The sequence below is a fragment of the Salarias fasciatus genome, chromosome 22, assembly GCF_902148845.1.
Source record: "Salarias fasciatus chromosome 22, fSalaFa1.1, whole genome shotgun sequence".
NCBI lineage: Eukaryota > Metazoa > Chordata > Actinopteri > Blenniiformes > Blenniidae > Salarias > Salarias fasciatus.
Window position 1 is genome coordinate 5,643,624 of NC_043765.1, and position 15,962 is coordinate 5,659,585.

General features: G+C 39.2%; 1 protein-coding gene across 1 annotated transcript in view; it reads right to left on the reverse strand.

Moving 5' to 3' along the window:
• The window catches only part of LOC115409372 (class I histocompatibility antigen, F10 alpha chain-like), a 32,830-nt gene extending 18,625 nt beyond the window's left edge, over positions 1-14,205 (reverse strand). The window contains exons 1-2 of the mRNA XM_030120529.1: positions 14,124-14,205; positions 10,848-11,114 (exon numbers count right to left, since the gene is read on the reverse strand). Coding sequence (XP_029976389.1) covers positions 10,848-11,114; positions 14,124-14,178 — 322 coding nt within the window. The 5' untranslated portion in view covers positions 14,179-14,205. The remainder of the gene's footprint in view (positions 1-10,847; positions 11,115-14,123) is intronic.
• Between the last annotated feature and the right edge of the window lie 1,757 nt (positions 14,206-15,962).

Below are 15,962 nucleotides of genomic sequence, written 5' to 3' on the forward strand. Positions count from 1 at the left end.
CCTCACCAGCAGTTGGCGGTAGTGCAACCAAATGGGATGCAAGCTGCCGACAAACATGAAGAGGGAGAAGCTCCTCTCTGGGAGTCGCTGACAGGCGCAGGGCTACACTGCAGCGGGCTGATTCGCCATGAGTCTCATCCAGAGCAGAGACAACAGGATGAATCCAGAACGGCTGCTCGTCTCACCAAAACTCCGCCGGTGTGGAAATTCTTTTATATAAGTGAAAACGAGCCGAGCTTTGCAGAATGCAAACTCTGCTGTGCTAAAATTGCTAAAGGAGGTGCGCTATGTTGTTCATTTACCACTAGTAATTTGTTTAAACACCTCAGGGCGAAGCTTGTGGACGAGAGTCTGACGCTGTTGTGCTGGAAAAAAAGAAAACTCCGGCAGCAACTCGACAGCAAACTCTGCAGAAGACCGAGAAACTGAAGAGCAGCGATCCGAGAGCAGCACAAATAACACGAGAAACTCTTTAAACTTCTATCTTTGACTTTAGTTCATAAAAAAAAATCATTAAAATTAGTACATTTAAAAACCTTAGTTTATGTAAAGTGTAAAACTCAGAGAAAACTGTTTTATCTTGCACTTAATTTCATTTAAAAACCATTAAAATAAATTCATTTTAAAAAGTGTATAACTTAGAGTTGTTTGTTTACGTCTTGTAAGTCAGTTCATTTTAAAAAAAACTTAAAATTCAGAGAAATTGTTTTATCTTGCACTTAATTTCATTTAAATAAGTGGAAACTCAGAGTTGTTTGTTTTATTTTTCAGACTATTATTTTGGACTTAAACAGTGGCTGGTCTGCCTTTTTATTAGAAATAAAATTTATTTTCAAAAATAATCTGTCATTGCATTATTTTAAATGTTATGTATATAAAGTATCGGTATGCGAGTATCGGTATTGGTGAGTACTGAAGATGAAGTACTCGGTATCGGTCTGAAAAAAAAGTGGTATCGCACATCCCTACCCTTGGTTGAGCATATTTTGATTTGCAAAAAAATAGGACAAATTCAGACACAAATTCAGATGGAGACGGAGGTTGATGAGCTTTATTATGCTTCAATGATACAAAATTAACTTCTGTAATAAAATTTAAAGGAAATCTGTAAACTTGGAACAAAAATAATAGCTCTCTTAAACTCTTTTCAAATAAGTAAATAATATTAAATAATTCTAAATATTAGAACAGAAATACTCTTCTGTTAGAAAATCAAGCATCAACAATATATCTCTTAATAACTGTAATAAGATAAATCACAATAAATACACACATTTAAAAATTGAGTTATCCACCTTGAATTCTTGTGGGCCAATGATAAACATACCCTTTTGCAGATGAGCAGGGAAGTTAAAGATTTTTGGCTCAGCAGCAGCCTTCAGCCTTCAGTCTGCCCTTTCCTGTCAAAATCCTCTCTCTGAAAGTGGTCGCTGCAGAGCAGTGACCGATGGTCAGCCACAAAATCATCCCTTCTGAGTGCAAGTTCCCACTGCCTTCTGCGCTCTCTGATTTTAGGAAACCTTAAAAATGAAAGGAAGAGTATTCAGACATTAAAACCTTTTGTCAATATGTTCCACCTTTTTCCCTTTAACATTAAGGATAAGGACAAAAACAGTATATAATATGCTGGGGTCATTTAATTTATTCAGCCCATGTAAAAATTGAGAATTTGAGAGAGAAAGAGAAAATCTAATTAAATAAGATGAAAGTAGATGGTAAATTTCTAAAAAGGCAGGGTCAAAACCAATCTTGCAATATTTAAACACAATATTTAATAGTTAAACATGCTAAACAAGCATTTTTCAAAAAGAAAAGTTGCGATTTTAACATTTAGTCTGCATCATAACAACGCAACGTTACTAATAAATCAAACTGTCTGTAAATCCGTCAAGAATTCAATGAGTTAAGAGTATTTCAGTTAATGTAAATCACTCACCTTCCCTTAGATTACACAGAGCGCCCCAGAGTGGTCCACTGTCCTAAGATGGCCGCCAGTGAACGATGTTGTTGACTCCGCCTTAAGGCATGTAGTTTTTATATGATGTCTATGGTCTGAACAGCCCCATCTTCTCCATTCCGTCTGTGAGCGTCCGCAGCGCAGATCGGCTCACAAGACCGCCTCTCGGTAATTACGTCGCGCAACAAAGTATTGTATTGTGTGTATTGTGTGCAAAGCGCTGGTCAATTTACATTCACGTGCTATGAGAAACAGTGAACCCCGGACATTTCCTTGAATTTAAAAAACCCGCCCGGATGCCCCGGACAGGACGTAAAAAGAGGACATGTCCGGGGAAAAGAGGACGTATGATCACCTTAATTCAGATGGATTACACTGGATTACACTAGTTTAGGATTGTACTGATTTAAACAAGAAAGATGACATTGAAGCTAGTCTTTATAACATGCTGTCAGTAGTTTAAGATAGCTTTTTTCACAAGCTAACTGACTTTGAAGATATCTTATTTAACATGCTAGCAGTTGTTTTAGCTAGCTTTTATAACTAGCTGATTTTTAAACTATCTTATTTATCATGCTAGTAGATGTTTATGCTATTTTTTTTTTTAACAAACTAGCTGATATTTAAGATAGATTGTTTAACATGCTAGCAGATGTTTAAGCTAGCTTTTTAAACTAAGTGACGTTTAAGATAGCTTATTAGACATGCTAGCTGACATTTACATGAGCTTTTTTAACATGGTAGTAGATGTTTAAGATAGTTTTTTTTAACAAGCTAGCTGGTGTTTAAGATAGGTCATTTAACATGCTAGCTGGCAGATGTTTAAGATAAGTTATTCGTCATGCTAGCTGACATTGAAGCTAGCCTATTTAACATTCCGGCAGATGTTTAAACTAGCTTTACTAACTGACCTTTAAGCAAGCTTATTGAACATGCCAGATGTTTAAGCTGTCTTTTTTAACTAGCTAATCTTTAAGATAGCTTATTTAACATGCTAGCAGATGTTTAAGCTAGCTTTTCTAAAAAGTTTGCCAATGCTGAAGCTAGCTTTATTAACTAGCTAATGTTTAAGCTAGCTTATTGAACATGCTAGCAGATGTTTAAGATAGCTTTTTAAAAAGTTCGCTGACGTTTAAAATATTTGTCTTCAACATGTTAGCAGACGTTTGAGCTAGCTTATTTAATCTGCTAGTAAATGTTTAAACTAACTTTTTAAAAAAGTTATCCGACATTTAAGCTAGCTTTTTTAACTAGCTTATGTTTCAGCTAGTATCTTTATAAAGATCAGTGACGTTTAATGTAGTTCTTTTTTTATGTTAGCAGATGTTTAAGCTAGCTTATTTAAAATGCTAATAGATGTTGTGAAATTTTACTGTTTCCTATTACAAATTTTGCTATGTTCTATCTTACTATTTCCTGTTCTATTTAATATTGGCTTTATTGACCTAAGACTAGCTTAGGTCAAGAGGGGGAATTGTGGAAATGTACAACTTCTATTACTATTCTACTGTCTTCTGACTTATTTAATATCATGGAGAAATGCAGCTTGTGAATCATAATCTTGCTCGCCTAATCAGACATACGCTAATGTTCATGCAAGGAATCTTTGAGTATCTCTGTGCAGAAAGACAACTCCTTATCAGGCACGGAGCGGCTGTGCTGGGACAACAGGAGGAACACCTTATCCACATCAGTGCGAGAGAAGCAGAGACCCAACCAGCCCAAACCAGCTCCAGGGATGTGTGACCCAGAAGAATGAAAATATCACCCAGCCTGTGAGTGGAAGACTTCATCAATACACACACATTAGATTAGACATCGCCTTTTGCTCTGACTTTGTCAGTGAGGGCTGCTCGCGGACAGACTAGGGACACAGAGGACCAGAATTCTGTCTAGAGGCTTTGCACAAATAAATTGTAATCAGCGCTGGAAATCTGCATTGGGACTCTTTATTTCTGCACTCTATTTGGGATGCAAGAAAGAATCTGTAGGGTACGAGGAGCAATCGGAGGGGAGCCCAGCCCGGCACCGGAGGGAAGAAAACTCCGTCCTCGACAATGTGTAAGCTAGCTTATTTAAAATGCTAATAGATGTTTAAACTAGCTTATTTCACATTCTAGTAGATGTTTTAGCTAGCTTTTTTTAAAAAAAAAGTTCGCTGACGTTCATGATAGCTTTTTAACATGTTAGAAGATTTTTAATCTAGCTTATTTAACATGATAATAAATGCTTAAGATAGGTTTTTTTAACATCCTACTAGATGTTTAAGCTAACTTATTGAACATGCTAGAAGATGTTTAAGCTAGCTTTTAAAAAGGTTGCTGACATTTAAGGTAGCATTTTTACATGTTAGTACATTTTTAAGTTAGCTTATTTAACATGTTAAAAGATGTTTCAGCTAGCTTTTTTAAAATGCTAATAGATGTTTCAGCTAGCTTTTATACAAACTGATATTTAAACTAGCTTTTTAAAAATTTGCTGATGTTTAAGGTAGTTTTTTTAACATGCTAACAGATGTTTAAGTTAGCCTATTTGACATGCTTGTACATGTTTAAGCTCATTTTCGATCAAGCTAGAAGATGTTTAAGCTAGTTTTCTATCAAGCTAGCAAATGTTTAAGTGAGTTTTTTTTAACAAGCTAGCAGATGTTTAAGCTAGTTTTTTTTCAAACTAGCAGATGTTTAAGCTAGTTTTCTATCAAGCTAGCAAATGTTTAAGCTAGTTTTTTAAAGCAGAACTATGCAAGATTTGCTTTAGCGCTCCCCCTACTGGTCTCCTGTGAAAGCTCACTGTCGTAAACATCCTCCGCATCACCCCCTCCACCCCCGCCCCTGCGTGCAGAGAGCGTTCCACTCCCGTTTCCTTTTTTCCGCTCGTTAGACAACGTATTTTTTTCTGTCTTTTTGGTTCTGCCATCCATGAGCACCTCAGGGTGGCGTTGCTAACGCTAGCAAGGATTTCATGTTTGTGTGGCATGGTGGGGAGTTGCACTCCCCTCCACTTGAGGCAGTGTGGCTTGTAATTACTGGGCGTCTATAAATATCCCTGCTCAGCCCTTCCTCTTCCTCTTCCTCTTCCTCCTTCATGGGACTGACAGACATGTGGCTGCTGTCCTGACAGCGTGTCTGTGCAGGATAGTGTTTGGCCTCCCACAAAGGTACGCATGTCCTGTTTCTCTTTAGTCCACTTAGCAGCCTCAGCAGTGTATTTACCCCAGCCCTGCGTTTCACAGCTGTGAATTGACTGGGAGCTGGACTGCCCTGGAGTCTGTGTGGGAGCGGTGTGTTTCCTGCAGCCGCCGCCGCTGCTGTATCGGGCTGTGTATGCTCTCCTTCATGCTGCCAGGTGTGCCAATCCCTCCTCAGTAGGGAACAGTGATTTATTGTTTAGATTAATTTCATTATTTTGGTGTGATTTCATGGTTTGTTTTACAGTGGTGCAGTCATCAGCTGCAGTTGACCCCGGGCTTTACTGCTGTTTTGGCTCTCCTTCTTTGGATGTGCTTGACACCTGCTCGTCGCACCACGGCCTCCTCAGTACACCCTGCTGCCCTAGGGGCCTGATGGACCACCCAGGCTCCTTGAGAAGTGTGGCTCTCCTGCATCGAGCCTAGGAGCTTGGGCATGCGCCGTGCTCGGGCATTTTTAGAAATGCAGACGCACTTTTCCTTCTGATTTTCTTCTTTTTTTCCTTCTTCTGTTCGATTGCGTTTAATAGTGATTACGTTGCTTTATTGTTTTCTGTTCTATCCCTTTGGTTCTTGTTATTTTGTAATGATTTGTTTTTTTCATTTCGTATAAATTACTTTGTTCCTCTTTTCGTTTGAATATTTAGGTATTGGGTTTTTGTTTTCAGGGTATGAGGGCTGCCATCATTTTGTGAGTTTAATTGTTGATTTTCTTTTCTTTTGACAGGTGCTGGGGGCCCCAGAGCGGCAGCGGTTCCCTGGTGGTGGTTCCGTTTTCACTTTTTGGTTTGCTGTGTCACGGGTGCTGTGTGTTTTTGGATCCTCCCCCCTTTCTGTTACCGCTGTCGTGGTAAGCCCCAGCCCTGTCCAGTTTGGTTTTGTTTGGCAGGCTTCAAACCCCATTTACTTTGAGTTAGTCTGTTGATGTTAACATTCGGAATTTAATAAAGTTTGTTTTAATTTGAACTCACGTCTCCCGTCCCAGTGAATCCTTTGAACCTGCGGGCCCTTGTTTTTTTTTGGTTTGATTTGGTTTAGCATTTGAGATCCTGGGGTGCAAGCCCCCAGGTGGCGTTGTCTTTGATTTGGTTGAGTTTTGGTTATCCCCCCCATTCATTCTGCCACATTTGTTTTACGCGCTTTTGTTAAGTCTTCTGCAGCGACAGTTCCTCGTGCTGCCCAGGAACTTCCTCCGGTTGCTCCCTCTGTCGTAGACATGCCTGCTTCGCACAGTCAAACTTATTGGAAAACAAACACACTCGGAGAGCTACCGCTTTCATCTCAGTGCAGTGAACTCACTCGCGCTCACTTCTACGAGAAGAGGTGTCACTCCTCTTTATTTTTCAGTTACCAAACAGAAATTAGAACCAATCAACACATCATGCAAAGATCGTCAAAGATCGTCTATTGCAACACAATGACAGATGTCGCACTCCAACAGCTTTTATACTTATAATCCCGTATGAGTGCTGTAAAGCAGGTTTGTTCTCACGAAATGTAGTCGGGTCCGCTCCTCTGAAATTGCAAGCGCTGTTTTCAGGACACAGACCCCGGAGGGAGTGAAGGGACAGGCGAATCACCGTGACAAGTCTTTGTTTACCCCCACAGGGATTCTGAAACATATTTAATGAGGCAAAAAAGTTGCAAAGTTCTGCTTTAACAAGCTAGCAGATGCTTAATAAGCTAGTTTTTAACAAGCTAGCAGACATTTAAAGCTGTAGTGCCTAACTTTTAAATGTCTATGAATGTCCGTTTTAGGCAAGCCACTCGATGACAAAATGCAGATTAAGCCGATCGGCTCCTCTAACATGTCGCGGGATTTTTTTAATATATATATTTCTTGCTTTGTGTGTCGACCGGCGACATTCCCGCGCAGGAAATTACGCATTTTACGTCACAACAAGAAGGGAGGGGGGAGGATGGGAGGAGGGTCTCATAGCAACAGACAGAGCTCAGGCCGAATGAGGAAGCGACATGGCGGATAATCCAAAGAAACGGCCGAGAAAGAGTCCTGAAGTGGATCCTGCCACCAAAAAAAAGCCTGGACGGTCGGCAGAAGGATTGCTGGCGAAGAAGGAAAGTGACTGACGGAGAAGGCAAACGAGGATTTGTATTGGCGTGGCTTTTCCTCGGTGGAGAGCACTTTTTTTTCCCAAAATAAAGTCTGAAGTCATTTTCAGTCACATATTTTTACTCAGGAAATGTAGTGCTCATCAGATTATCCAAAGGTAAAACTCGCTGTGGAAACGCGAATCACCGTGGCAGCGGTTGGGGGGAGAGGGGGAGGGGGTACGTCATGTGGAAGCGCCGGCTTTATTGTTGTAAGAACGCAGAATTCCGCTAGAGGGCGACCGATGTTACACAATATAGCTTTAAGCTAGTTTTCTATCAAGCTAGCAGATGTTCAAGATAGTTTTTAACAAGCTAGCAGATGTTTAAGCTAGCTTTCTATCAAGCTAGCAGATGTTTAAGATAGTTTTCACAAGCTAGCAGATGTTTAAGCTAGTTTTTAACAGCTAGCAGATGTTTAAGCTAGTTTTCTATCAAGCTAGGAGATGTTTAAGCTAGTTTTCTATCAAGCTAGCAGATGTTTAAGCTAGTTTTCTATCAAGCTAGCAGATGTTTAAGCTAGTTTCTATCAGTCTAGCAGATGTTTAAGCTAGTTTTCTATCAAGCCAGCAAACGTTTAAGCTAGTTTTCAATCAAGCTAGCAGATGTTTAAGCTAGTTTTCTATCAAGCTAGCAGATGTTTAAGGTAGTTTTTGAACAAGCTAGCAGATGTTTAAGCTAGTTTTTGATCAAGCTAGCAGACGTTTAAGCTAGTTTTTTTAACAAGCTAGTAGATGTTGAAGCTAGTTTTCTAACAAGCTAGCAGTTGTTTAAGCTAGCTTTTTAACAAGCTAGCAGATGTTTAAGCGAGTTTTCTATCAAGCTAGGAGATGTTTAAGCTAGTTTTTAACAAGCTAGCAGATGTTTAAGCTAGTTTTTAACAAGCTAGCAGATGTTTAGCTAGTTTTTAACAAGCTAGCCCATGTTTAAGCTAGTTTTCTATCAAGCTAGCAGATGTTTAAGCTAGTTTCTATCAATCTAGCAGATGTTTAAGCTAGTTTTCAATCAAGCTAGCAGACGTTTAAGCTAGTTTTCAATCAAGCTAGCAGACGTTTAAGCTAGTTTTCTATCAAGCCAGCAGATGTTTAAGGTAGTTTTTGAACAAGCGAGCAGACGTTTAAGCTAGTTTTTGAACAAGCTACCAGACGTTTAAGCTAGTTTTCTATCAAGCTAGCAGATGTTGAAGCTAGTTTTTAACAAGCTAGCAGATGTTTAAGGTAGTTGTCGATCAAGCTAGCAGATGTTTAAGCTAGCTTTTTAACAAGCTAGCAGATGTTTAAGCGAGTTTTCTATCAAGCCAGCAGATGTTTAAGCTAGTTTTTAACAAGCTAGCAGATGTTTAAGCTAGTTTTTAACAAGCTAGCAGATGTTTAGCTAGTTTTTAACAAGCTAGCCGATGTTTAAGCTAGTTTTTAACAAGCCAGCAGACGTTTAAGCTAGTTTTTTAACAAGCTAGCAGATGTTTAATCTAGTTTTTAACAAGCTAGCCGATGTTTAGCTAGTTTTTAACAAGCTAGCCGATGTTTAAGCTAGTTTTTAACAAGCTAATAGATGTTTAAGCTAGTTTTTAACAAGCTAGCAGATGTTGAAGCTAGTTTTCTATCTGTTGTTTAAGCTAGCTCAGTTAACAAGCTCGATGAAATTTAAACTAGCTTATTTGAAATGCAATCTGACATTGAAGCTAGCTCATTTAACATGTTAGCAGATGTTTAGCTAGCTTATTAGATATGGTAGCAGATGTTTAAGCTAGTTTTTGAAGAATCCAGATAACATTTAGGCTAGAATCAGAATCAGAATAGCCTTTATTGTCATCACAACAAGTTACCAAAGTCACAAGTTACAACGAAATTGCTTGTGTTTTAAAGACGCCCAGGCAGCCAATTACGGTGCTCCGTCTTGAAAAAGAAACAGAGTTAAAGAAACTCAGACAGAAATTTTGGGGGGGGGGAGTGTGGTAAAAAAAGATACATCAATTCAGATCAAAAAGGGAGCCATGATTAGAAGTGAGAGACCAAAAAAAAAAAAAAAAACCCAACCAGCTCATCAATCATGCTAACAGATGTTTTGGCAAGTTTTTTTAAAGGCTAGCTGATGTTTCAGTTAGCTTATTTAACATGCTAGAAGAAATTTTACCCAGCTTTTTTCACAAGCAAATAGTTATTTAAGCTGGCTTGATGAACATGTTAGCTGACATTTCAGCAAACTTTTCTAATCTAGCTTAACATGCCAGTAGTTGTTTAAGATAGAGTTTTAACAAGATTGCTGACGTTTAAGCTGGCTTAACTTGCTAGCAAGCTTTTTGATGAGCTAACTGACGGCAAAGCTAGCTTATTTAACATGCTAGCAGAAGTTAAAGCTAGCCTATTTAAGAAGCTAGATAATGTTTACGCTCGCTTATTTAACATGCTAATTGATGTTTAAGCTAGTTTTTTAAAAATGCTTGCAGATATTTCCTTCAACCGGCCAGCTGAAGGTTAACTAGTTCCTTTCCCAGTCTCTTTGTGGTTGGAGCTCTAACAGGACAGAAAATGTCTTTTCTTTGTAGATCTGCTCCATCAGTTGACTTTTCTCTTTGTGTTCTCAGACCACTAAATGAGCAGGAAGTGATGTGACGCTGGCTAACGGATGCTAACGTCACATGCTAAGCAGACGACGGTAATGAGCTTCTATTTGATGAGGAGGAAGTGAATCCAGCTTCATAGCAGCAGCAGCACTGTGTGAGAACACTGCTGCTGCTGCACAAACACTGAAGAGGACTGAACACAGCTCTGCTCATCTGGAGGATGTGTGTGAAAAAGTGGGATTTGATTTCCACTGGATCTACTGTTTGTTTGGAGAGCTGAGCTCAACTGTCAGCAGAAACTGAATCCTGAAGCTGATCAGTCTTTTCCACATGTTTTCATGTCTCGGTGTCTCCTGAGAGCAGCTGCAGATGATCCACACATGAAGGAGAAGCAAACTATTAGTTCTCCAATCAGCTCCAAGAAGAAGAACATCTGGCTTCTCACTCAATCTCCACAAGAAGGATCCACACATTTTCACATTCAGAGTGTTGAATGGAGCTGCTGGCTGCTCAACAAGGGAGCTAACGGGCTGCTGACGCTGACTCAGGATCAGTGGGACATATTGATCTGCTTCCTGTCAACAATCAGCAGCCTGAATGGAGTGTGTGAGCATCACACTGAGCTGGGAGAAAGTCTGAGGAGAGAGAGGAATCCAACCCAGGTCCTCCTGCTGTGAGGGGACAGTGCTAACCACTTCACCCCTGCTGCTGCTGCTGCTGCTGCTGCTGCTGCTGCTGACTCAAAGCTCAAAGAACAAGACACAAACTGGGAGTTTTCATTCAAACTCTGTTTGGAAAAAGTTTGAAGCTGAAAAAAGTTTTCTTTGAATTTCACAAAGCAGCTCTCACATTTCTCTGTGGATCTGCTCTGATTCTACTGGAGGAGGACTGGATCTGACCTGACCAGCTGACTGTGTGTGTGTGTGTGTGTGTGTGTGTGTGTGTGTGTGTGTGTGTGTGTGTGTGTGTGTGTGTGTGTGTGTGGACTCAGTGAAGATACGATCAGCATAAAATACAAAGTTCAATCAAACCTCCAGTTTGGTTCAAACGCTGCTTCAAGATCTCAATGTTTCCTTTGAAGGTTTGCTGAGCTTCCAACAACCTCTCAGTGTTTCTGTCCCAGTACTCTGAATCTTCTTCTGTGACGTTGTTCATCCAGTCCTGTCTGGGAACAAATCTCCTGGTGTTGCTGTCACAGTGCTCAACTTGAACTTCATCCACCAAACCAACGACCACAAACTCTGGAAAGTTCGGAACATTGGAGGCTGCAGTGTAGAAATACTTGAGAGAGTGAATTTCTGGAAGAAAGAGAAGAGAGTAAATCAATCAATAACATTGACAGTCCAGCCTGATTGGACATTTGCTGTTTCCCTCTGATCTGGCTGCTTCTTCCTTTTCTTGTGTAAAGTGTTGAGCTGCTTTAAAGCCTGAATCCATGAGATTCAAAGAGCATCTCTTCACTCTTTTCTTCACTTCATCTGGTTGAAACACTTGATGAGACCAATCAAAGCTCACTTTCTTCTCACTGATTCACGATTGATTGAAATCACCACTAAATAGTAGTGCCATATTTTGATTTGACTTGATGCTTCTTGGCTTGTTCCTGATGTGCACAGATGTGAACTGTGTTTGTCTTCAGGAGAAAGTTTGCTGAAGTCTGAGACTCATTGGGCTACTTTCTGCTACTTTCTGAGCTGGAAGGCAGCAGCTGTCACTGCATCATCACTCATCCACTTTCATTTGATTACTGCTGCAGAGTACTTTATTTTATCAGTCTGCCCCAGGGCAGCTGTGGCTACAATAGCAGCTTACCTCCACCCAGTATGGTGTGAATGGGTGAATGTGATATTGCAGTGTGAAGCGCTTTGGGCTCTGTCAGTGCAGGGTAAAAAGCGCTATACAAGTGTAGTCCATTTACCATTTACCATTTTTAAAGTTGTTTTTACTTTCCCTTTAACAATATCTTTCTGAGATAAGACTTTTAACTCGTTCTTTAATCCACCTTTGAACACATGATTCCATTACAGAGCAAACATCTCTCTCTAGTTTATGACAGTCCAAAGTTAAAGAGAAATAACTGCAGTAATGAGACATCAAACTCCTCAGTAAACAGACTCATGCTCTGGACACAAAGCTTGGCTCATGAAGGGATTTACGTCATATGACGAGGTTTATTCAACCAACCACATTCCCAGAAGAGATGGAACTTTTCACACATTCTTCATAAACACTGAAATAAAAAACGTGTATTCTCTGTTTTTCACTCATAAACCATCTGACTGAGCCTGTTTGGTGTGAGATCAGTTGGTATCAGCCTCTTCTACTGAAACTGTTCATGTTTCATGTCAACAGACTGAGTCTGGGTCTGAAAACAAGCATCTCCCTTTCTGAACGTCTTCTTCGATATCATCTTTACAAGCCTCTGGTTTTTTGATGCATGAATCCAGTGGTGTCGTCAGGCCGATTCTCGGGGGCTGAAGCCACCCCAGAACATTCTTAAGCCCCTCTAAATAATTTGGTGTTATTAAAAAAAAAAGTATTTTCTACATAAAGCAGTTGGAATACGATTTTAAATGAATAATCCTATAACTGTTTGTTATTCACTTAAATATGATCAATAATCAGTCAGTTTCCCCTCACTTCATCAGAGAACGTGCACATGACTGAACATCCAGTCCAGGTTTTCGCAGTGACCTGACAGTACCTGCAGGCTGCAGTGACTTTCTGAAGAACACTGAGGCCAATAAAACAGGATCAGGAGAAGAATGTGGACAAATGGATTAAAGATGGATATAAGAAAGTTTTTCAAGAAGGTAAGTATTGATCACTGCTGGTAGTTATGGCTAGTTAGTCCAGCTAACAGCAGAAAGTCTCATGTTATTAATAAATCAGATGCTCCTTGTCTGACAAATAAAAACCTGGCTTTACCATCATATACCAGGGTTCTCAAAGGTTTTTTTTTTTAATCCAGGAACCTCTTACAAAGGAGTACATTTTTCACAGTCGCCTCATAATCCTGATGTTAATTAAACACAACCTGCCATTTGTAACCCCAAATGCCAAATGAATGATCTACTTTTTGAACATTCAAACCTAAATATTTAATATCTGCGTAACAAACTTGACTAAATTAAATTGGAGCAATGTCAGTACAATTTCTCTAATCCTAAACACAGTCCAAGTCTTATTGAAACTGTATTTTCACTTCACAGCATTTAGAATTTTAAATTTACAGCTAGTCCAGCTTTCAGAACATGAGCAGTGCTGTAATGTGGATGTTATGTTATAGGCAGGCAGGTCAGAGGTCAGCTCACATGTTCCAGTGGGGTCCTGGAGTTAGAGCAGGCATGCAGGAAGTTAAGGAGTCTACCAGGTAGTGTGAGCAGTGAGATGTTCAGAGCAGCAGCTGTTAATAAAGTGTGTCGCTCTGAAGCTTCATACCAGAGTGTTTCCTTCATCTGAAGTTACTCCAAACAGTATGAACACTGACTCAGTCCTGATGAACGAGTCTGTTGAAGAAACAGCCTTCCTAACCCTTCTGAAGAGGTGCAACATTTATTGACACGTCTTTATTTGACATGTTTTCAGGGACCCCCAGGCTCAGGCTCACTAACTACTGGTAAATGGACCCCAGTTGGAGAGCTGCAGCTGTAAACACACTGTTATCTGCAAACCTTTATTTGTTGCTGTACTGCGTCAAAAACAAACTGAAATAGTAATGAATAATTTCTCTGTGTTAGCTGTTTTGTGAGGCCTTGTTGACCATGTTAAAATTAATTGGAAAATCGGCAAGGAGCTGACCCTGAAACCCCGCCCCTTGTTATGACAAAGCAATGCAGAAAGAAAGAAAATAGAGGAAACCAAAAAAATCCAAGATTGGAAATAATGAAGATATAAATGTGACAGCGAATAAAAAATAAAATAATAAAATAGTGTCATAAAGTGTCAATAAAAAAGTGTCAAATAAATAAAACGTCAGATGAAAATAAAATACAGAAACGTAATTTGGAGAAAATAAAATGTGAAAGTAAAACAATACACAAATAAATACAGGCGTCAAAGATAAAGAAAGAAATTAAAAAAAAAAGTCACCAAACAAATAAAAAGACTGACCTGAAAATGACAAAATAAATCTATATTTTCAGTCACATTTTACAGGTTTTCTCATGAAAAAAATATTTAGTATGATTTATTGGCACAAACATTTATCTGTTGACCCATTTTTATCTTTCTGTATTTATTTGGAATCGTGGCAGTGTCGGTCCTCCATATGAATCAGAGATGTGGAGAAAAAGCTGGAATCCTACCTGGAGCCCCGCTGGGGATTCCCAGCAGGAAGAAGAGAGCCAGGAAGAGCTGCATGTTCTACATCTCCTCTTTCTGCATTCAAGATTTAACAACATTTCTTCTTTTTTCTTTTTCCACATTCAAGCACTTTTCTACCGCCTGGAAAAATAAAAACCTTAATAGTTTGTGACAGGAGTGTTCATCCTCCTGAGTCCTGATCATTTTTCCTCAGAAGAAATGGCGCCGAGGTGCAAAGTCTGCTGTTCACCAGACAGGAAGTGACTTTAACTGACTTATAAATCAATAACTCAACTTGTTAAGACTCTCTGGGTTCAAGTCCAGACACCACAGAACTTTCTCTAAAAGACAAATAATAAAGGAAGACAAATAATAATAGACAAGTTGTTTCAAAAATTAAGAAATAAAAATAAATCGTTAAAAAAAAAACTAAATTAAACAAAAAAAGCCCAGTGACAATAAGAGGGAATTAAGAGGAGCAATACATGAAACGGAAACTGGTTCATCTAATGAAGAATCCTTCACTGTGTGCTGCAGTGAGCTTGATCCATCAGTTTGCATTGCATTTTAAAAAATTTTAATCAAACAATACAAACATGAAACAAAAACCACACACACACACACACACACACACACACACACACACACACACACACACACACACACACACACACACACACTGACATGCAACAAAAAAGTTAGTGGGAGTTTCATCTGAAAAATATGAAATGTGAAGCAAATTACATAATTAGTTTTAACAACTTTCTTATCATTTTAATTACCAATATTGTTTGAATTCCTTTTCATGATGAGCAGTAAAAGAAGGTTTGTGTTGTTAAATTTAGTCTTACGAATATGGTTCAAAATATATATTTTTATTGTTTTTTTTCTGTCCATTTTTCTGTCTAACAATACATTTTTCAAATATAACTGAAAGAATAATAATGACAAATTCCAAAACCTGCAGGAACTGAATGAGACAGTTTCAGGAAAAGCGTCACGTTGAGCAGTCCACTCAGAAGGATCCTGATAGGCTGGACTCCAGATGTGAGCAGCAGCTGGAACAGTGGTTCTGTCACTGTGGAAAAGAAAAACAAATAACCAGAATGTTCTGTTTTACCTCATGAAAGAAGCAGTTTTCTCCCACTGCAGTGGTTTCTGGATCCAGTGGTCAAAGGGTGGACAGTAGAACATTTAAAAGGCATTAAAATGTCTGAGGGATGATATTTACTGACTTCTGGAGGAGTCACAGGAACATGGAAGGTCTGAAGGAATTCTCAATAACTCAATACATTTCCTTTACTATGCAGTAAGTGGTTAATGCCGTTTTCAAACAAAGTTTTAATGAATAAAGATGTGATTTTCCAGATATAACACTGGTGTGGAGAAAATGTGATTTACCCAGCAGTTATATACAGTTAAGGTCGTTTCTTCGATCTGCTCCGGGGTCTGCAGTGAGCCTGTCCTCAGTAATCTGGAAAGACTACTTCATGAGGGAAATGCACCTTGTCTAATTCCAAAAGTTTATTTTCCCTGATGGATGGTGCCCCAAAACCTGGTTTACACATATTAATGTAGAAATAGGATCTGACTAGGTGTGATAACTGACACAGAACTTTGGTCTGAACTGTGTCAGAAAAGTCTAACTGCCACTAACTTCAGACACAGACTAACACATTATAACTTTCTCCATCAAACCTATGTTGCACCACAGAAGTTGCATAAATATAAATCTGAGCTATCCAGCCTGTGCTGTAGATGTGATACAGAAGAAGACTCAGTCCTGTACAGAACTCAACACATTCTGGAAGAAAACTCCAAGATGAGTCTATTGCCGTTAC